The sequence below is a fragment of the Salvelinus fontinalis genome, unplaced genomic scaffold, assembly GCF_029448725.1.
Source record: "Salvelinus fontinalis isolate EN_2023a unplaced genomic scaffold, ASM2944872v1 scaffold_0625, whole genome shotgun sequence".
In the NCBI taxonomy this organism is placed as follows: Eukaryota; Metazoa; Chordata; class Actinopteri; order Salmoniformes; family Salmonidae; genus Salvelinus; species Salvelinus fontinalis.
In genome coordinates, this window is record NW_026600834.1 from 31,278 (window position 1) to 47,409 (window position 16,132).

At 52.7% G+C, this 16,132-nt stretch overlaps 2 protein-coding genes across 2 annotated transcripts; one reads left to right on the forward strand and one right to left on the reverse strand.

Annotated features, from left to right (window-relative positions):
- Positions 1-2,092: 2,092 nt before the first annotated feature.
- Positions 2,093-4,743, reverse strand: LOC129846762 (polysialoglycoprotein-like). The gene is made up of 4 exons (XM_055914625.1): positions 4,644-4,743; positions 4,422-4,487; positions 4,183-4,266; positions 2,093-4,046 (listed from the first exon to the last, which is right to left on the reverse strand). Exons 1-4 carry the CDS (start codon positions 4,741-4,743, stop codon positions 2,272-2,274), a joined length of 2,025 nt encoding a protein of 674 aa, XP_055770600.1. The 3' UTR covers positions 2,093-2,271.
- A 5,451-nt stretch (positions 4,744-10,194) lies between these two features.
- Positions 10,195-15,758, forward strand: LOC129846765 (mucin-19-like). Its single transcript, XM_055914630.1, has 4 exons — positions 10,195-10,299; positions 10,474-10,539; positions 10,703-10,786; positions 10,925-15,758. The coding sequence occupies exons 1-4, from the start codon at positions 10,239-10,241 to the stop codon at positions 15,643-15,645; spliced, it is 4,932 nt and encodes a 1,643-aa protein (XP_055770605.1). The 5' UTR covers positions 10,195-10,238; the 3' UTR covers positions 15,646-15,758.
- The last annotated feature ends 374 nt before the right edge of the window (positions 15,759-16,132 follow it).

A 16,132-nucleotide genomic window follows, 5' to 3' on the forward strand; every position in this document is an offset into this window, starting at 1 on the left:
TATGTAGCGAGGGCCAGCCGACAAGAGCATACAGGTCGCAGTGGTGGGTGGTATAAGGTGTTTTAGTAACAAAACGGATGGCACTATGATAAACTGCATCTAGTTTGCTGAGTAGAGTATTGGAAGCTATTTTGTAGATGACATCGCCGAAGTCGAGGATCGGTAGGATCGTCAGTTTTACTAGGGTAAGTTTGGCGGCGTGAGTGAAGGAGGTTTTGTTGCGAAATAGAAAGCCGATTCTTGATTTGATTTTGGATTGGAGATGTTTAATATGAGTCTGGAAGGAGAGTTTACAGTCTAGCCAGACACCTAGGTATTTATAGATGTACTCATATTCTAGGTCGGAACCGTCCAGGGTGGTGATGCTAGTCGGGCGGGCGGGTGCAAGCAGCGAACGGTTGAAAAGCATGCATTTGGTTTTACTAGCGTTTAAGAGCAGTTGGAGGCCACGGAAGGAGTGTTGTATGGCATTGAAGCTCGTTTGGAGGTTAGATAGCACAGTGTCCAAGGAATGGCCAGAAGTATACAGAATGGTGTCGTCTGCGTAGAGGTGGATCAGGGAATCGCCCGCAGCAAGAGCAACATCATTGATATATACAGAGAAAAGAGTCGGCCCGAGAATTGAACCCTGTGGTGCCCCCATAGAGACTGCCAGAGGACCAGACATGCCCTCCGATTTGACACACTGAGCTCTGTCTGCAAAGTAGTTGGTGAACCAGGCAAGGCAGTCATCAGAAAAACCGAGGCTACCGATAAGAATATGGTGATTGACAGAGTCGAAAGCCATGGCCAGGTCGATGAAGACGCCTGCACAGTACTGTCTTTTATCGATGGCGGTTATATCGTTTAGTACCTTGAGCGTGGCTGAGGTGCACCCGTGACCGGCTCGGACAGCGGAGAAGGTACGGTGGAATTCGAGATGGTCAGTGATCTGTTTATTAACTTGGCTTTCGAAGACCTTAGATAAGCAGGGCAGGATGGATATAGGTCTGTAACAGTTTGGGTCCAGGGTGTCTCCGCCTTTGAGGGGGATGACCACGGCAGCTTTCCAATCCTTGGGGATCTCAGACGATATGAAAGAGATGTTGAACAGGCTGGTAATAGGGGATGCGACAATGGTGGCGGATAGTTTCAGAAATTGAGGGTCTAGATTGTCAAGCCCAGCTGATTTGTATGGCTCCAGGTTTTGCAGCTCTTTCAGAACATTTGCCATCTGGATTTGGTTGGCATAAATGAGTAAAGCGTTGCCACAGAAATGTTTGAATTACAGCAGATACCTACCGGTAGCTCAAAAGTAGAAGCCAATTTTGTTGCTGTATTAACTGCATTTAAAGGTTGCGTGTACGTGCTTTTTTAATTCATGGCGACTAAGTACGGTTTGCTACGACGCACACCCTGAGCGTTCATCATGCGGCTAGAGAAGGCCTGTATGAACAGACTTCCTCACGCTTCTCATAGAAATTTACCGGTTTCTTCCAATGATTTATCCCATGTAAATCGGAGTGGGTGGGAAATCCTGGTCAAACTGTTCCTGCCCTCAAACCCTAGGTTAGCGGCGGTACAAGCAACTCTGGGAGAGCCTGGACCTGATAGCAACCTGCCAGCTAAGACAGGTTAGCATTGACTTATTTAAACCTGAAAGTTTTAATTGGCACTGGGATATTAACACACCCCGCCAAAACGATGGGCTAATGATACGAGAGCTGGTTTTATATTTAAGCTTTCACTAATAGGAAACCAAGTCAGTTACGAGAGAAGACACCCAGCAGAGTCATTTAAATGCAAGTTGACAACCGTGATATTAGTTAGCACTGACACCATTAAACCCGATTCTAGCAGCCTCATATGTACCAACCCCAAACACTCAGTTCCACAACAATCAAGTTTAAATGAACAAGAACCCATTCCACATCATGTGATGCTACTAGCATAATTTGACCAAATGTAGCTTAAGTCAAATGGTAATTTAAGCACATGGGTCAAAGTAGACATATTGCTGATGCCAAAGCATGGTTATAATGCAAAATAAATGTTGCCATCACCAGTTACTCATGTCAGGTCAAAGACCTCAAAAACAAAACTGAGGACACAATTATTACAGTTAGCGTTTAATTGAGCCAAAACAAGAAATTGCAGTTACACACACACAACCTGGACAAAAAACCAATGAACTCTTGCATGGACCCCGAGCATCATGTCCCACATCAGATATCCATGTTTGTGGTCAACGGGGGCTGAGATGCAGAAGTCAACAGTTCCTCAATGGCATGGTCAGACGGGCCGGTGGCAAGCTTCAGAGGTAGCGTCGTCCGACGGGCCAGTGGCAGCTTCAGAGGTAGCGTCGTCCGACGGGCCAGTGGCAGCTTCAGAGGTAGCGTCGTCCGACGGGCCAGTGGCAGCTTCAGAGGTAGCGTCGTCCGACGGGCCAGTGGCAGCTTCAGAGGTAGCGTCGTCCGACGGGCCAGTGGCAGCTTCAGAGGTAGCGTCGTCCGACGGGCCAGTGGCAGCTTCAGAGGTAGCGTCGTCCGACGGGCCAGTGGCAGCTTCAGAGGTAGCGTCGTCCGACGGGCCAGTGGCAGCTTCAGAGGTAGCGTCGTCCGACGGGCCAGTGGCAGCTTCAGAGGTAGCGTCGTCCGACGGGCCAGTGGCAGCTTCAGAGGTAGCGTCGTCCGACGGGCCAGTGGCAGCTTCAGAGGTAGCGTCGTCCGACGGGCCAGTGGCAGCTTCAGAGGTAGCGTCGTCCGACGGGCCAGTGGCAGCTTCAGAGGTAGCGTCGTCCGACGGGCCAGTGGCAGCTTCAGAGGTAGCGTCGTCCGACGGGCCAGTGGCAGCTTCAGAGGTAGCGTCGTCCGACGGGCCAGTGGCAGCTTCAGAGGTAGCGTCGTCCGACGGGCCAGTGGCAGCTTCAGAGGTAGCGTCGTCCGACGGGCCAGTGGCAGCTTCAGAGGTAGCGTCGTCCGACGGGCCAGTGGCAGCTTCAGAGGTAGCGTCGTCCGACGGGCCAGTGGCAGCTTCAGAGGTAGCGTCGTCCGACGGGCCAGTGGCAGCTTCAGAGGTAGCGTCGTCCGACGGGCCAGTGGCAGCTTCAGAGGTAGCGTCGTCCGACGGGCCAGTGGCAGCTTCAGAGGTAGCGTCGTCCGACGGGCCAGTGGCAGCTTCAGAGGTAGCGTCGTCCGACGGGCCAGTGGCAGCTTCAGAGGTAGCGTCGTCCGACGGGCCAGTGGCAGCTTCAGAGGTAGCGTCGTCCGACGGGCCAGTGGCAGCTTCAGAGGTAGCGTCGTCCGACGGGCCAGTGGCAGCTTCAGAGGTAGCGTCGTCCGACGGGCCAGTGGCAGCTTCAGAGGTAGCGTCGTCCGACGGGCCAGTGGCAGCTTCAGAGGTAGCGTCGTCCGACGGGCCAGTGGCAGCTTCAGAGGTAGCGTCGTCCGACGGGCCAGTGGCAGCTTCAGAGGTAGCGTCGTCCGACGGGCCAGTGGCAGCTTCAGAGGTAGCGTCGTCCGACGGGCCAGTGGCAGCTTCAGAGGTAGCGTCGTCCGACGGGCCAGTGGCAGCTTCAGAGGTAGCGTCGTCCGACGGGCCAGTGGCAGCTTCAGAGGTAGCGTCGTCCGACGGGCCATTGGCAGCTTCAGAGGTAGCGTCGTCCGACGGGCCAGTGGCAGCTTCAGAGGTAGCGTCGTCCGACGGGCCAGTGGCAGCTTCAGAGGTAGCGTCGTACGACGGGCCAGTGGCAGCTTCAGAGGTAGCGTCGTCCGACGGGCCAGTGGCAGCTTCAGAGGTAGCGTCGTCCGACGGGCCAGTGGCAGCTTCAGAGGTAACGTCGTCAGACGGGCCAGTGGCAGCTTCAGAGGTAGCGTCGTCAGACGGGCCAGTGGCAGCTTCAGAGGTAGCGTCGTCAGACGGGCCAGTGGCAGCTTCAGAGGTAGCGTCGTCAGACGGGCCAGTGGCAGCTTCAGAGGTAGCGTCGTCAGAGGACAGGTTATCATTTGCCAGAGAGCTACCATGGTTTGGAGAAGCTTGGGATTCTACTTCATTAGTCTCGAAATACTCTAGAGAGAAAACAAAGAAACAGTTGGGTATTCTACAGCAACACAGCTATTCTACACGTTCTAGGCCAAATTGCCATTCGAATGTTGAGCAACATGAACCCAACACAGATTTCAAAGTATATGTTTCAGGCCGTACCATCTCTGTCTTGTTTAGCGTCAGACCCTATGGATCGGAGCAAGGCCAGGGCATGCACAATGGAGACGTCATTTGATGACAGCTCTGAAAAACGTAGGTTCAGGTACACAAGCAAAATCAAAGGGTTTGACAACATTATTTAGACATCTAAGTTACTCTATGGTGTTGAATGAGTGTCAAACACAGCAGCACCATAGACACAGTACAAAGCTAGAAGGGTTGTGGAAAGAAACACTTACCTCCAAGTCTCCTCTGCAGAGAGACTTGCTCTTGCTTCTGGGACTTTCCAACAGGGTAACAAGAAACTGAGGAGAAAGTGTTGACAGAAAATAGCTACATATATTAATAATAGCAGATGACCAATGCGGAACAGACAGTCACATTGTAACCTCCAACTGATAAAGTAAAGCATATTTCCCAAACAAATCCCTTCAATCCAAATAAAACATTAGTGAACCAACCTTTCACAACCCCCACAGTCAACACAAAGAGCAGCAGTTCTCTCACACCTCCCATGATCATGAAAATAGTCTGTGTTATCAACAGGTAATGTCTTCCCATGGCCTGTATGAGGCTTATATAGGCCACTAATGACCTTTTACCTGACAAACATGACTTAACGATCAATTAACATGCTTGATTGAGGTGTTACATTCAGATAGAAATAGACCATGTAGAACGTATGTTGATTCTGGTGGGCAGGCAATCTTTTCTACTCCATATATTGCATTTATATCTGTAATGTTTAACCCTAATGGTCTCAGATCAGCAGTAAAAAGAAGTAGGCCTAATTATTTTAGGTGTAATCTTCAAAGATATTAGTTGGAAATAAACACTGTACTCAAATCCACTTTTTACAATGCTCCTGGGAAATGGGTAGGCCTCCACCATATAGTCCTCATAGTTTTACAGCTGTGTTATATTCCTTTATTTACATAGATCACATACATAAATATATATGTTAGCTGTAGGTAGCTTTGGGATAAAATTCCCATATTGTATTGTTACTAACATAAGTCATAATATATCATATTTTCCTCATTTGCTCTGTAGGAGGTTCGTCATATGAAGGACATTCAAGTGGATGTGTGGGTGTGACCCCTAAACTGTAGGAGGGGCTCAGTGGGGTGACAGACATCCTGTAAGGGATCGCTAGTGTCTGAGGACCTGTAGGAGGCTGTGTCTACAGCTGTGGGGCAGGACAAGCATGGTAACCTAACCTCAATGTATGAAGGATTTTATTGTTAGGGATAGTAACCTCCAATCTTTTAAAATATGTCTCTGTGTCTCTCCACCAATCTCCCTTCTCTTCCCCATCCCCCAACCCACTTCAGTAGGTTCAGCCCAGGATAAGTGCACCATCCTGGCTGTGATCCCCAGTCCAGCTGCTCCATGTAACCTAGTTCGGAAGCAGGACCTCAGCGAATGTATGTGGTTGTTCCTTACTTTAACATAAAACTATCATAGATATTATGTACACCTAATTGTCTTCTCACATGTTCCCTTCGCCCTCCTCCTCAGACCGCTGCACCCTGACCTTTGACCCTTGTACGGCCAACGATCACCTGCTCCTCTCCCAGGAGAACGTACGAGGGCATCCCCAGGAAGGAAAAGGGGAAACGGTGTATGGTGGGAATGAACGATCTTCCCTAGAGCCTCCAGCTGGATGAGCGCCAGCTGAGCACCTGGCACAATGGGTGCCTGTGTAACCGATGTGAAATGGCTAGCTAGGTAGCAGTGGTGCGCGCTAGCAGCCTTTCAGTCGGTGACGTCACTTGCTCTGAAACCTTGAAGTAGTGGTTCCCCTTGCTCTGCAAGGGCCGAGGCTTTTGTGGAGCGATGGGTAACGATGCTTCGTGGGTGACTGTTGTTGATGTGTGCAGAGGGTCCCTGGTTCGCGCCCGGGTCGGGGCGAGGGGACGGACTAAAGTTATACTGTTACACCTGGAAGCGGTGGATGGCCACTGTCACCACTCCCGCATTAGAATGCTGCTGGACTACGAGGCTGGAAAACTGACGAACTACGGAGACGGGCAGACACGGCTGCATGCCTCGCCTTCACTCAGGAGCTGTTCCCGACCTGTTGCCACGACGACAACACGAAAGGGGATGACGTGACCTAACCATCTCATATGGGACTATTCTCCGTAACCATATACTTAGATAGACATCGTATCATTGTATCTTTTATTTATTTATTTTATTTCACCTTTATTTAACCAGGTAGGCAAATTGAGAACACGTTCTCATTTACAATTGCGACCTGGCCAAGATAAAGCAAAGCAGTTCGACACATACAACAACACATAGTTACACATGGAGTAAAACAAACATACAGTCAATAATACAGTGAAAAATAAGTCTATATACAATGTGAGCAAGTGAGGTGAGATAAGGGAGGTGAAGGCAAACAAAATATATATATAAATAAATAAAAATATAAAAAAGGCCATGGTGGCGAAGTAAATACAATATAGCAAGTAAAAAAAAAACTGGAATGGTTGGTTTGCAGTGGAAGAAAGTGCAAAGTAGAGATAGAAATAATGGGGTGCAACGGAGCAAAATAAATAAATAAATACAGTAGGTAAAGATGTAGTTGTTTGGGCTAAATTATAGATGGGCTATGTACAGGTGCAGTAATCTATGAGCTGCTCTGAAAGCTGGTGCTTAAAGCTAGTGAGGGAGATAAGTGTTTCCAGTTTCAGAGATTTTTGTAGTTCGTTCCAGTCATTGGCAGCAGAGAACTGGAAGGAGAGGCGGCCAAAGGAAGAATTGGTTTTGGGGGTGACCAGAGAGATATACCTGCTGGAGCGCGTGCTACAGGTGGGTGCTGCTATGGTGACCAGCGAGCTGAGATAAGGGGGGACTTTACCTAGCAGGGTCTTGTAGATGACCTGGAGCCAGTGGGTTTGGCGACGAGTATGAAGCGAGGGCCAGCCAACGAGAGTGTACAGGTCGCAGTGGTGGGTAGTATATGGGGCTTTGGTGGCAAAACGGATGGCACTGTGATAGACTGCATCCAATTTATTGAGTAGGGTTTTGGAGGCTATTTTGTAAATGACATCACCGAAGTCGAGGATTGGTAGGATGGTCAGTTTTACAAGGGTATGTTTGGCAGCATGAGTGAAGGATGCTTTGTTGCGGAATAGGAAGCCAATTCTAGATTTAACTTTGGATTGGAGATGTTTGATGTGAGTCTGGAAGGAGAGTTTACAGTCTAACCAGACACCTAGGTATTTGTAGTTGTCCACATATTCTAAGTCAGAGCCGTCCAGAGTAGTGATGTTGGACAGGCGGGCAGGTGCAGGCAGCGATCGGTTGAAGAGCATGCATTTAGTTTTACTTGTATTTAAGAGCAGTTGGAGACCACGGAAGTAGAGTTGTATGGCATTGAAGCTCGCCTGGAGGGTTGTTAACACAGTGTCAAAAGAAGGGCCAGAAGTATACAGAATAGTGTCGTCTGCGTAGAGGTGGATCAGAGACTCACCAGCAGCAAGAGCGACATCATTGATGTATACAGAGAAAAGAGTCGGCTTGAGAATTGAACCCTGTGGTACTCCCATAGAGACTGCCAGAGGTCCGGACAACAGGCCTTCCAATTTGACACACTGAACTCTGTCTGCGAAGTAGTTGGTGAACCAGGCGAGACAGTCATTTGAGAAACCAAGGCTGTTGAGTCTGCCGATAAGAATACGGTGATTGACAGAGTCGAAAGCCTTGGCCAGGTCGATGAAGACGGCTGCACAGTAATGTCTTTTATCGATGGCGGTTATGATATCGTTTAGTACCTTGAGCGTGGCTGAGGTGCACCCATGACCAGCTCGGAAACTGGATTGCACAGCGGAGAAGGTACGGTGGGATTCGAAATGGTCAGTGATCTGTTTATTAACTTGGCTTTCGTAGACTTTAGAAAGGCAGGGCAGGATGGATATAGGTCTATAACAGTTTGGGTCTAGAGTGTCACCCCCTTTGAAGAGGGGGATGACCGCGGCAGCTTTCCAATCTTTAGGGATCTCGGACGATACGAAAGAGAGGTTGAACAGACTGGTAATAGGGGTTGCAACAATGGCGGCGGATAATTTTAGAAAGAGAGGGTCCAGATTGTCTAGCCCAGCTGATTTGTACGGGTCCAGTTTTTGCAGCTCTTTCAGAACATCTGCTAACTGGATTTGGGTGAAGGAGAAGCTGGGGAGGCTCGGGCAAGTAGCTGCGGGGTGTGCGGAGCTGTTGGCCGGAGTTGGGGTAGCCAGGAAGAAAACATGGCCAGCCGTAGAGAAATGCTTATTGAAATGTTCGATTATCATGGATTTATCGGTGGTGACCGTGTTACCTAGCCTCAATGCAGTGGGCAGCTGGGAGGAGGTGCTCTTGTTCTCCATGGACTTTACAGTGTCCCAAAACTTTTTGGAGTTAGAGCTACACTGTGCAAATTTCTGGTTGAAAAATCTACCAGACACAGTCTGGTACCAATCAACATGACAGCCTTGAGTTGGGGAGGAGTGAGCACTTTGGGGTAGCGGTCAGGTCAGATGAAGTGAGGAAGAACAGATATCACAAAGGTTCTGTCTAGCAACAGAGATGCATTGGCTGTTCAGAGGTGTAGGAGTAGACTCAGCATAGGAGAAAGGATTAAATATCAGTGCTTGTGTGAATATGTTTTTTGTCTAATGCAGCTGTCTTGACCCTCTGGGAAGAATAAACTTGGTTTAAGCTTTCATAGTGTCCGTCGAGTTTTTACTCTGAGAATTAGAACCTAACAGTTGGCACTGCGAGCAGGGTTCACCACGATTTGCAGTCGAACTAGAGATTCTGAATCAGTGAAACAGAAACAAGGTAGGCACAGTTCCTACACCTGTTATCACTAATTCTGACATCTTGGGGAGATGAGAGTCGTACGCTGAACCAATTATAGGGTACGGACCTAGAAAGCCTGAGCTTATTCAGTAGTCCCATTGTAATTATGACCGGTCGTAGTCTTAGGGGGTAAGACCCGGGTGGGGTTGGTTACCTGCTAATACCTGTAACGAGTGGGTGAAAGTCTCAGCCGCAGTGGACATGCGGCAGTAGAGTGGGTGTGGATGGATAAAATGACATGCTTGTGTACTAGGATAAAAAGTTGCCATTCAGGGTTAGAAGAAAAGCATTAAGATACTCAAACGCTGTTGGATTTGGTTGTATTAGCAATAAAGAGAGCAATAAAGAGAGGTTGGTTTTATGCCCTGTTAAGGTGGGGAACCATGACAGATTATGTGGAAATAGGAAGACAAGTGTGAATCATTTTGGTAATGTGTGTTATCAACAACAGTGATATTTGAACAGATTGGAGATGACTATGAATAACAATAAAATCCTTCATACAGTGAGGTTAGGGTAGGTTACCATGCTTGTCCTGAACCACAGCTGTAGACACAGCCTCCTCCAGGTCCTCAGACACTAGCTTGGAGATCCGTTACAGGATGTCTGTCACCCCACTGAGCCCCTATTGCAGGTTAGGGGTCACATCCACTTGAATGTCCTTCATATGACGAACCTCCTACAGAGCAAATTAGGAAAATATGATATATTATGATTTATGTTAGTAACAATACAATATGGGAATTTTATCCCAAAGCTACCTACAGCTAACATATATATTTATGTATGTGATCTATGTAAATAAAGGAATATAACACAGCTGTAAAACTGTGAAGGACTATATGGTGGAGGCCTACCCATTTCCCAGGAGCATTGTAAAAAGTGGATTTGGGTACAGTGTTTATTTCCCCCTAATATCTTTGAAGATTACACCTAAAATAATTAGGCCTACTTCTTTCTACTGCTGAGCTGAGACCATTAGGGTTAAACATTACAGATATAAATGCAATATATGGAGTAGAAAAGATTGCCTGCCCAACATACATTCTACATGGTCTATTTCTATCTGAATGTAACACCTCAATCAAGCATGTTAATTGATCGTTAAGTCATGTTTGTCAGGTAAAAGGTCATTAGTGGCCTATATAAGCCTCATACAGGCCATGTGAAGACATTACCTGTTGATAACACAGACTATTTTCATGATCATGGGAGGTGTGAGAGAATTGCTGCTCTTTGTGGTGACTGTGGGGGTTGTGAAAGGTTGGTTCACTAATGTTTTATTTGGATTGAAGGGATTGGTTGGGAAATAATTTTATCTTTATCAGTTGGAGATAAAAATTTGACTGTCTGTTTGTTCCGCATTGGTCGTCTGCTATTATTAATATATGTAGCTATTTTGTGTCAACTCAACTTCTGTCAACACTTTCTCCTTAGTTTCTTGTTACCCTGTTGGAAAGTCCCAGAAGCTAGAGCAAGTCTCTCTGCAGAGGAGACTTGGAGGTAAGTGTTTCTTTCCACAACCCTTCTAGCTTTGTACTGTGTCTATGGTGCTGCTGTGCTTGACACACATTCAACACCATAGAGTAACTCAGTTGTCTAAATAATGTTGTCAAACCCTTTGATTTGGTCATTTTGCTTGTGTACCTTAACCTACGTTTTTCAGAGCTGTCATCAAATGACGTCTCCATTGTGCATGCCCTGGCCTTGCTCCGATCCATAGGGTCTGACGCTAAACAAGACAGAGATGGTACGGCCTGAAACATATACTTTGAAATCTGTGTTGGGTTCATGTTGCTCAACATTCAAATGGCAATTTGGACTAGACCGTGTAGAACAGCTGTGTTGCTGTAGAATACCCAACTGTTCCTTTATGTTTTCTCTCTAGAGTATTTCGAGACTAATGAAGTAGAATCCCAAGCTTCTCCAAACCACGGTAGCTCTACGGCAAATGATGCCCTGTCCTCTGACGACGCTACCTCAAAAGCTGCCACTGGCCCGTCTGACGACGCTACCTCTGAAGCTGCCACCGGCCCGTCTGACGACGCTACCTCTGAAGCTGCTACCGGCCAGTCTGACGACGCTACCTCTGAAGCTGCCACCGGCCAGTCTGACGACGCTACCTCTGAAGCTGCGACCGGCCAGTCTGACGACGCTACCTCTGAAGCTGCGACCGGCCAGTCTGACGACGCTACCTCTGAAGCTGCCACCGGCCCGTCTGACGACGCTACCTCTGAAGCTGCCACCGGCCCGTCTGACGACGCTACCTCTGAAGCTGCCACCGGCCCGTCTGACGACGCTACCTCTGAAGCTGCCACCGGCCCGTCTGACGACGCTACCTCTGATGCTGCCACCGGCCCGTCTGACGACGCTACCTCTGAAGCTGCCACTGGCCCGTCTGACGACGCTACCTCTGAAGCTGCCACTGGCCCGTCTGACGACGCTACCTCTGAAGCTGCCACCGGCCCGTCTGACGACGCTACCTCTGAAGCTGCGACCGGCCAGTCTGACGACGCTACCTCTGAAGCTGCGACCGGCCAGTCTGACGACGCTACCTCTGAAGCTGCGACCGGCCAGTCTGACGACGCTACCTCTGAAGCTGCGACCGGCCAGTCTGACGACGCTACCTCTGAAGCTGCGACCGGCCAGTCTGACGACGCTACCTCTGAAGCTGCGACCGGCCAGTCTGACGACGCTACCTCTGAAGCTGCGACCGGCCAGTCTGACGACGCTACCTCTGAAGCTGCGACCGGCCAGTCTGACGACGCTACCTCTGAAGCTGCGACCGGCCAGTCTGACGACGCTACCTCTGAAGCTTCGACCGGCCAGTCTGACGACGCTACCTCTGAAGCTGCGACCGGCCAGTCTGACGACGCTACCTCTGAAGCTGCCACCGGCCCGTCTGACGACGCTACCTCTACAGCTGCCAACGGCCCGTCTGACGACGCTACCTCTGAAGCTGCCACCGGCCCGTCTGACGACGCTACCTCTGAAGCTGCCACCGGCCCGTCTGACGACGCTACCTCTGAAGCTGCCACCGGCCCGTCTGACGACGCTACCTCTGAAGCTGCGACCGGCCAGTCTGACGACGCTACCTCTGAAGCTGCGACCGGCCAGTCTGACGACGCTACCTCTGAAGCTGCGACCGGCCAGTCTGACGACGCTACCTCTGAAGCTGCGACCGGCCAGTCTGACGACGCTACCTCTGAAGCTGCGACCGGCCAGTCTGACGACGCTACCTCTGAAGCTGCCACCGGCCCGTCTGACGACGCTACCTCTGAAGCTGCCACCGGCCCGTCTGACGACGCTACCTCTGAAGCTGCCACCGGCCCGTCTGACGACGCTACCTCTGAAGCTGCCACCGGCCCGTCTGACGACGCTACCTCTGAAGCTGCCACCGGCCCGTCTGACGACGCTACCTCTGAAGCTGCCACCGGCCCGTCTGACGACGCTACCTCTGAAGCTGCCACCGGCCCGTCTGACGACGCTACCTCTGAAGCTGCGACCGGCCAGTCTGACGACGCTACCTCTGAAGCTGCGACCGGCCAGTCTGACGACGCTACCTCTGAAGCTGCGACCGGCCAGTCTGACGACGCTACCTCTGAAGCTGCGACCGGCCAGTCTGACGACGCTACCTCTGAAGCTGCGACCGGCCAGTCTGACGACGCTACCTCTGAAGCTGCGACCGGCCAGTCTGACGACGCTACCTCTGAAGCTGCGACCGGCCAGTCTGACGACGCTACCTCTGAAGCTTCGACCGGCCAGTCTGACGACGCTACCTCTGAAGCTGCGACCGGCCAGTCTGACGACGCTACCTCTGAAGCTGCCACCGGCCCGTCTGACGACGCTACCTCTGAAGCTGCCACCGGCCCGTCTGACGACGCTACCTCTGAAGCTGCCACCGGCCCGTCTGACGACGCTACCTCTGAAGCTGCCACCGGCCCGTCTGACGACGCTACCTCTGAAGCTGCCACCGGCCCGTCTGACGACGCTACCTCTGAAGCTGCCACCGGCCCGTCTGACGACGCTACCTCTGAAGCTGCCACCGGCCCGTCTGACGACGCTACCTCTGAAGCTGCCACCGGCCCGTCTGACGACGCTACCTCTGAAGCTGCCACCGGCCCGTCTGACGACGCTACCTCTGAAGCTGCCACCGGCCCGTCTGACGACGCTACCTCTGAAGCTGCCACCGGCCCGTCTGACGACGCTACCTCTGAAGCTGCCACCGGCCCGTCTGACGACGCTACCTCTGAAGCTGCCACCGGCCCGTCTGACGACGCTACCTCTGAAGCTGCCACCGGCCCGTCTGACGACGCTACCTCTGAAGCTGCCACCGGCCCGTCTGACGACGCTACCTCTGAAGCTGCCACCGGCCCGTCTGACGACGCTACCTCTGAAGCTGCCACCGGCCCGTCTGACGACGCTACCTCTGAAGCTGCCACCGGCCCGTCTGACGACGCTACCTCTGAAGCTGCCACCGGCCCGTCTGACGACGCTACCTCTGAAGCTGCCACCGGCCCGTCTGACGACGCTACCTCTGAAGCTGCCACCGGCCCGTCTGACGACGCTACCTCTGAAGCTGCCACCGGCCCGTCTGACGACGCTACCTCTGAAGCTGCCACCGGCCCGTCTGACGACGCTACCTCTGAAGCTGCCACCGGCCCGTCTGACGACGCTACCTCTGAAGCTGCCACCGGCCCGTCTGACGACGCTACCTCTGAAGCTGCCACCGGCCCGTCTGACGACGCTACCTCTGAAGCTGCCACCGGCCCGTCTGACGACGCTACCTCTGAAGCTGCCACCGGCCCGTCTGACGACGCTACCTCTGAAGCTGCCACCGGCCCGTCTGACGACGCTACCTCTGAAGCTGCCACCGGCCCGTCTGACGACGCTACCTCTGAAGCTGCCACCGGCCCGTCTGACGACGCTACCTCTGAAGCTGCCACCGGCCCGTCGGACGACGCTACCTCTGAAGCTGCCACCGGCCCGTCGGACGACGCTACCTCTGAAGCTGCCACCGGCCCGTCGGACGACGCTACCTCTGAAGCTGCCACCGGCCCGTCGGACGACGCTACCTCTGAAGCTGCCACCGGCCCGTCGGACGACGCTACCTCTGAAGCTGCCACCGGCCCGTCGGACGACGCTACCTCTGAAGCTGCCACCGGCCCGTCGGACGACGCTACCTCTGAAGCTGCCACCGGCCCGTCGGACGACGCTACCTCTGAAGCTGCCACCGGCCCGTCGGACGACGCTACCTCTGAAGCTGCCACCGGCCCGTCGGACGACGCTACCTCTGAAGCTGCCACCGGCCCGTCGGACGACGCTACCTCTGAAGCTGCCACCGGCCCGTCGGACGACGCTACCTCTGAAGCTGCCACCGGCCCGTCGGACGACGCTACCTCTGAAGCTGCCACTGGCCCGTCGGACGACGCTACCTCTGAAGCTGCCACTGGCCCGTCGGACGACGCTACCTCTGAAGCTGCCACTGGCCCGTCGGACGACGCTACCTCTGAAGCTGCCACTGGCCCGTCGGACGACGCTACCTCTGAAGCTGCCACTGGCCCGTCGGACGACGCTACCTCTGAAGCTGCCACTGGCCCGTCGGACGACGCTACCTCTGAAGCTGCCACTGGCCCGTCGGACGACGCTACCTCTGAAGCTGCCACTGGCCCGTCGGACGACGCTACCTCTGAAGCTGCCACTGGCCCGTCGGACGACGCTACCTCTGAAGCTGCCACTGGCCCGTCGGACGACGCTACCTCTGAAGCTGCCACTGGCCCGTCGGACGACGCTACCTCTGAAGCTGCCACTGGCCCGTCGGACGACGCTACCTCTGAAGCTGCCACTGGCCCGTCGGACGACGCTACCTCTGAAGCTGCCACTGGCCCGTCGGACGACGCTACCTCTGAAGCTGCCACTGGCCCGTCGGACGACGCTACCTCTGAAGCTGCCACTGGCCCGTCGGACGACGCTACCTCTGAAGCTGCCACTGGCCCGTCGGACGACGCTACCTCTGAAGCTGCCACTGGCCCGTCGGACGACGCTACCTCTGAAGCTGCCACTGGCCCGTCGGACGACGCTACCTCTGAAGCTGCCACTGGCCCGTCGGACGACGCTACCTCTGAAGCTGCCACTGGCCCGTCGGACGACGCTACCTCTGAAGCTGCCACTGGCCCGTCGGACGACGCTACCTCTGAAGCTGCCACTGGCCCGTCGGACGACGCTACCTCTGAAGCTGCCACTGGCCCGTCGGACGACGCTACCTCTGAAGCTGCCACTGGCCCGTCGGACGACGCTACCTCTGAAGCTGCCACTGGCCCGTCGGACGACGCTACCTCTGAAGCTGCCACTGGCCCGTCGGACGACGCTACCTCTGAAGCTGCCACTGGCCCGTCGGACGACGCTACCTCTGAAGCTGCCACTGGCCCGTCGGACGACGCTACCTCTGAAGCTGCCACCGGCCCGTCGGACGACGCTACCTCTGAAGCTGCCACCGGCCCGTCGGACGACGCTACCTCTGAAGCTGCCACCGGCCCGTCTGACCATGCCATTGAGGAACTGTTGACTTCTGCATCTCAGCCCCCGTTGACCACAAACATGGATATCTGATGTGGGACATGATGCTCGGGGTCCATGCAAGAGTTCATTGGTTTTTTTGTCCAGGTTGTGTGTGTGTAACTGCAATTTCTTGTTTTGGCTCAATTAAACGCTAACTGTAATAATTGTGTCCTCAGTTTTGTTTTTGAGGTCTTTGACCTGACATGAGTAACTGGTGATGGCAACATTTATTTTCTATTATAACCATGCTTTGGCATCAGCAATATGTCTACTTTGACCCATGTGCTTAAATTACCATTTGACTTAAGCTACATTTGGTCAAATTATGCTAGTAGCATCACATGATGTGGAATGGGTTCTTGTTCATTTAAACTTGATTGTTGTGGAACTGAGTGTTTGGGGTTGGTACATGAGGCTGCTAGAATCGGGTTAATGGTCTCAGTGCAAACTAATATCACGGTTGTCAACTTGCATTTAAATGACTCTGCTGGGTGTCTTCTCTCGTAACTGACTTGGTTTCCTATTAGTGAAAGCTTAA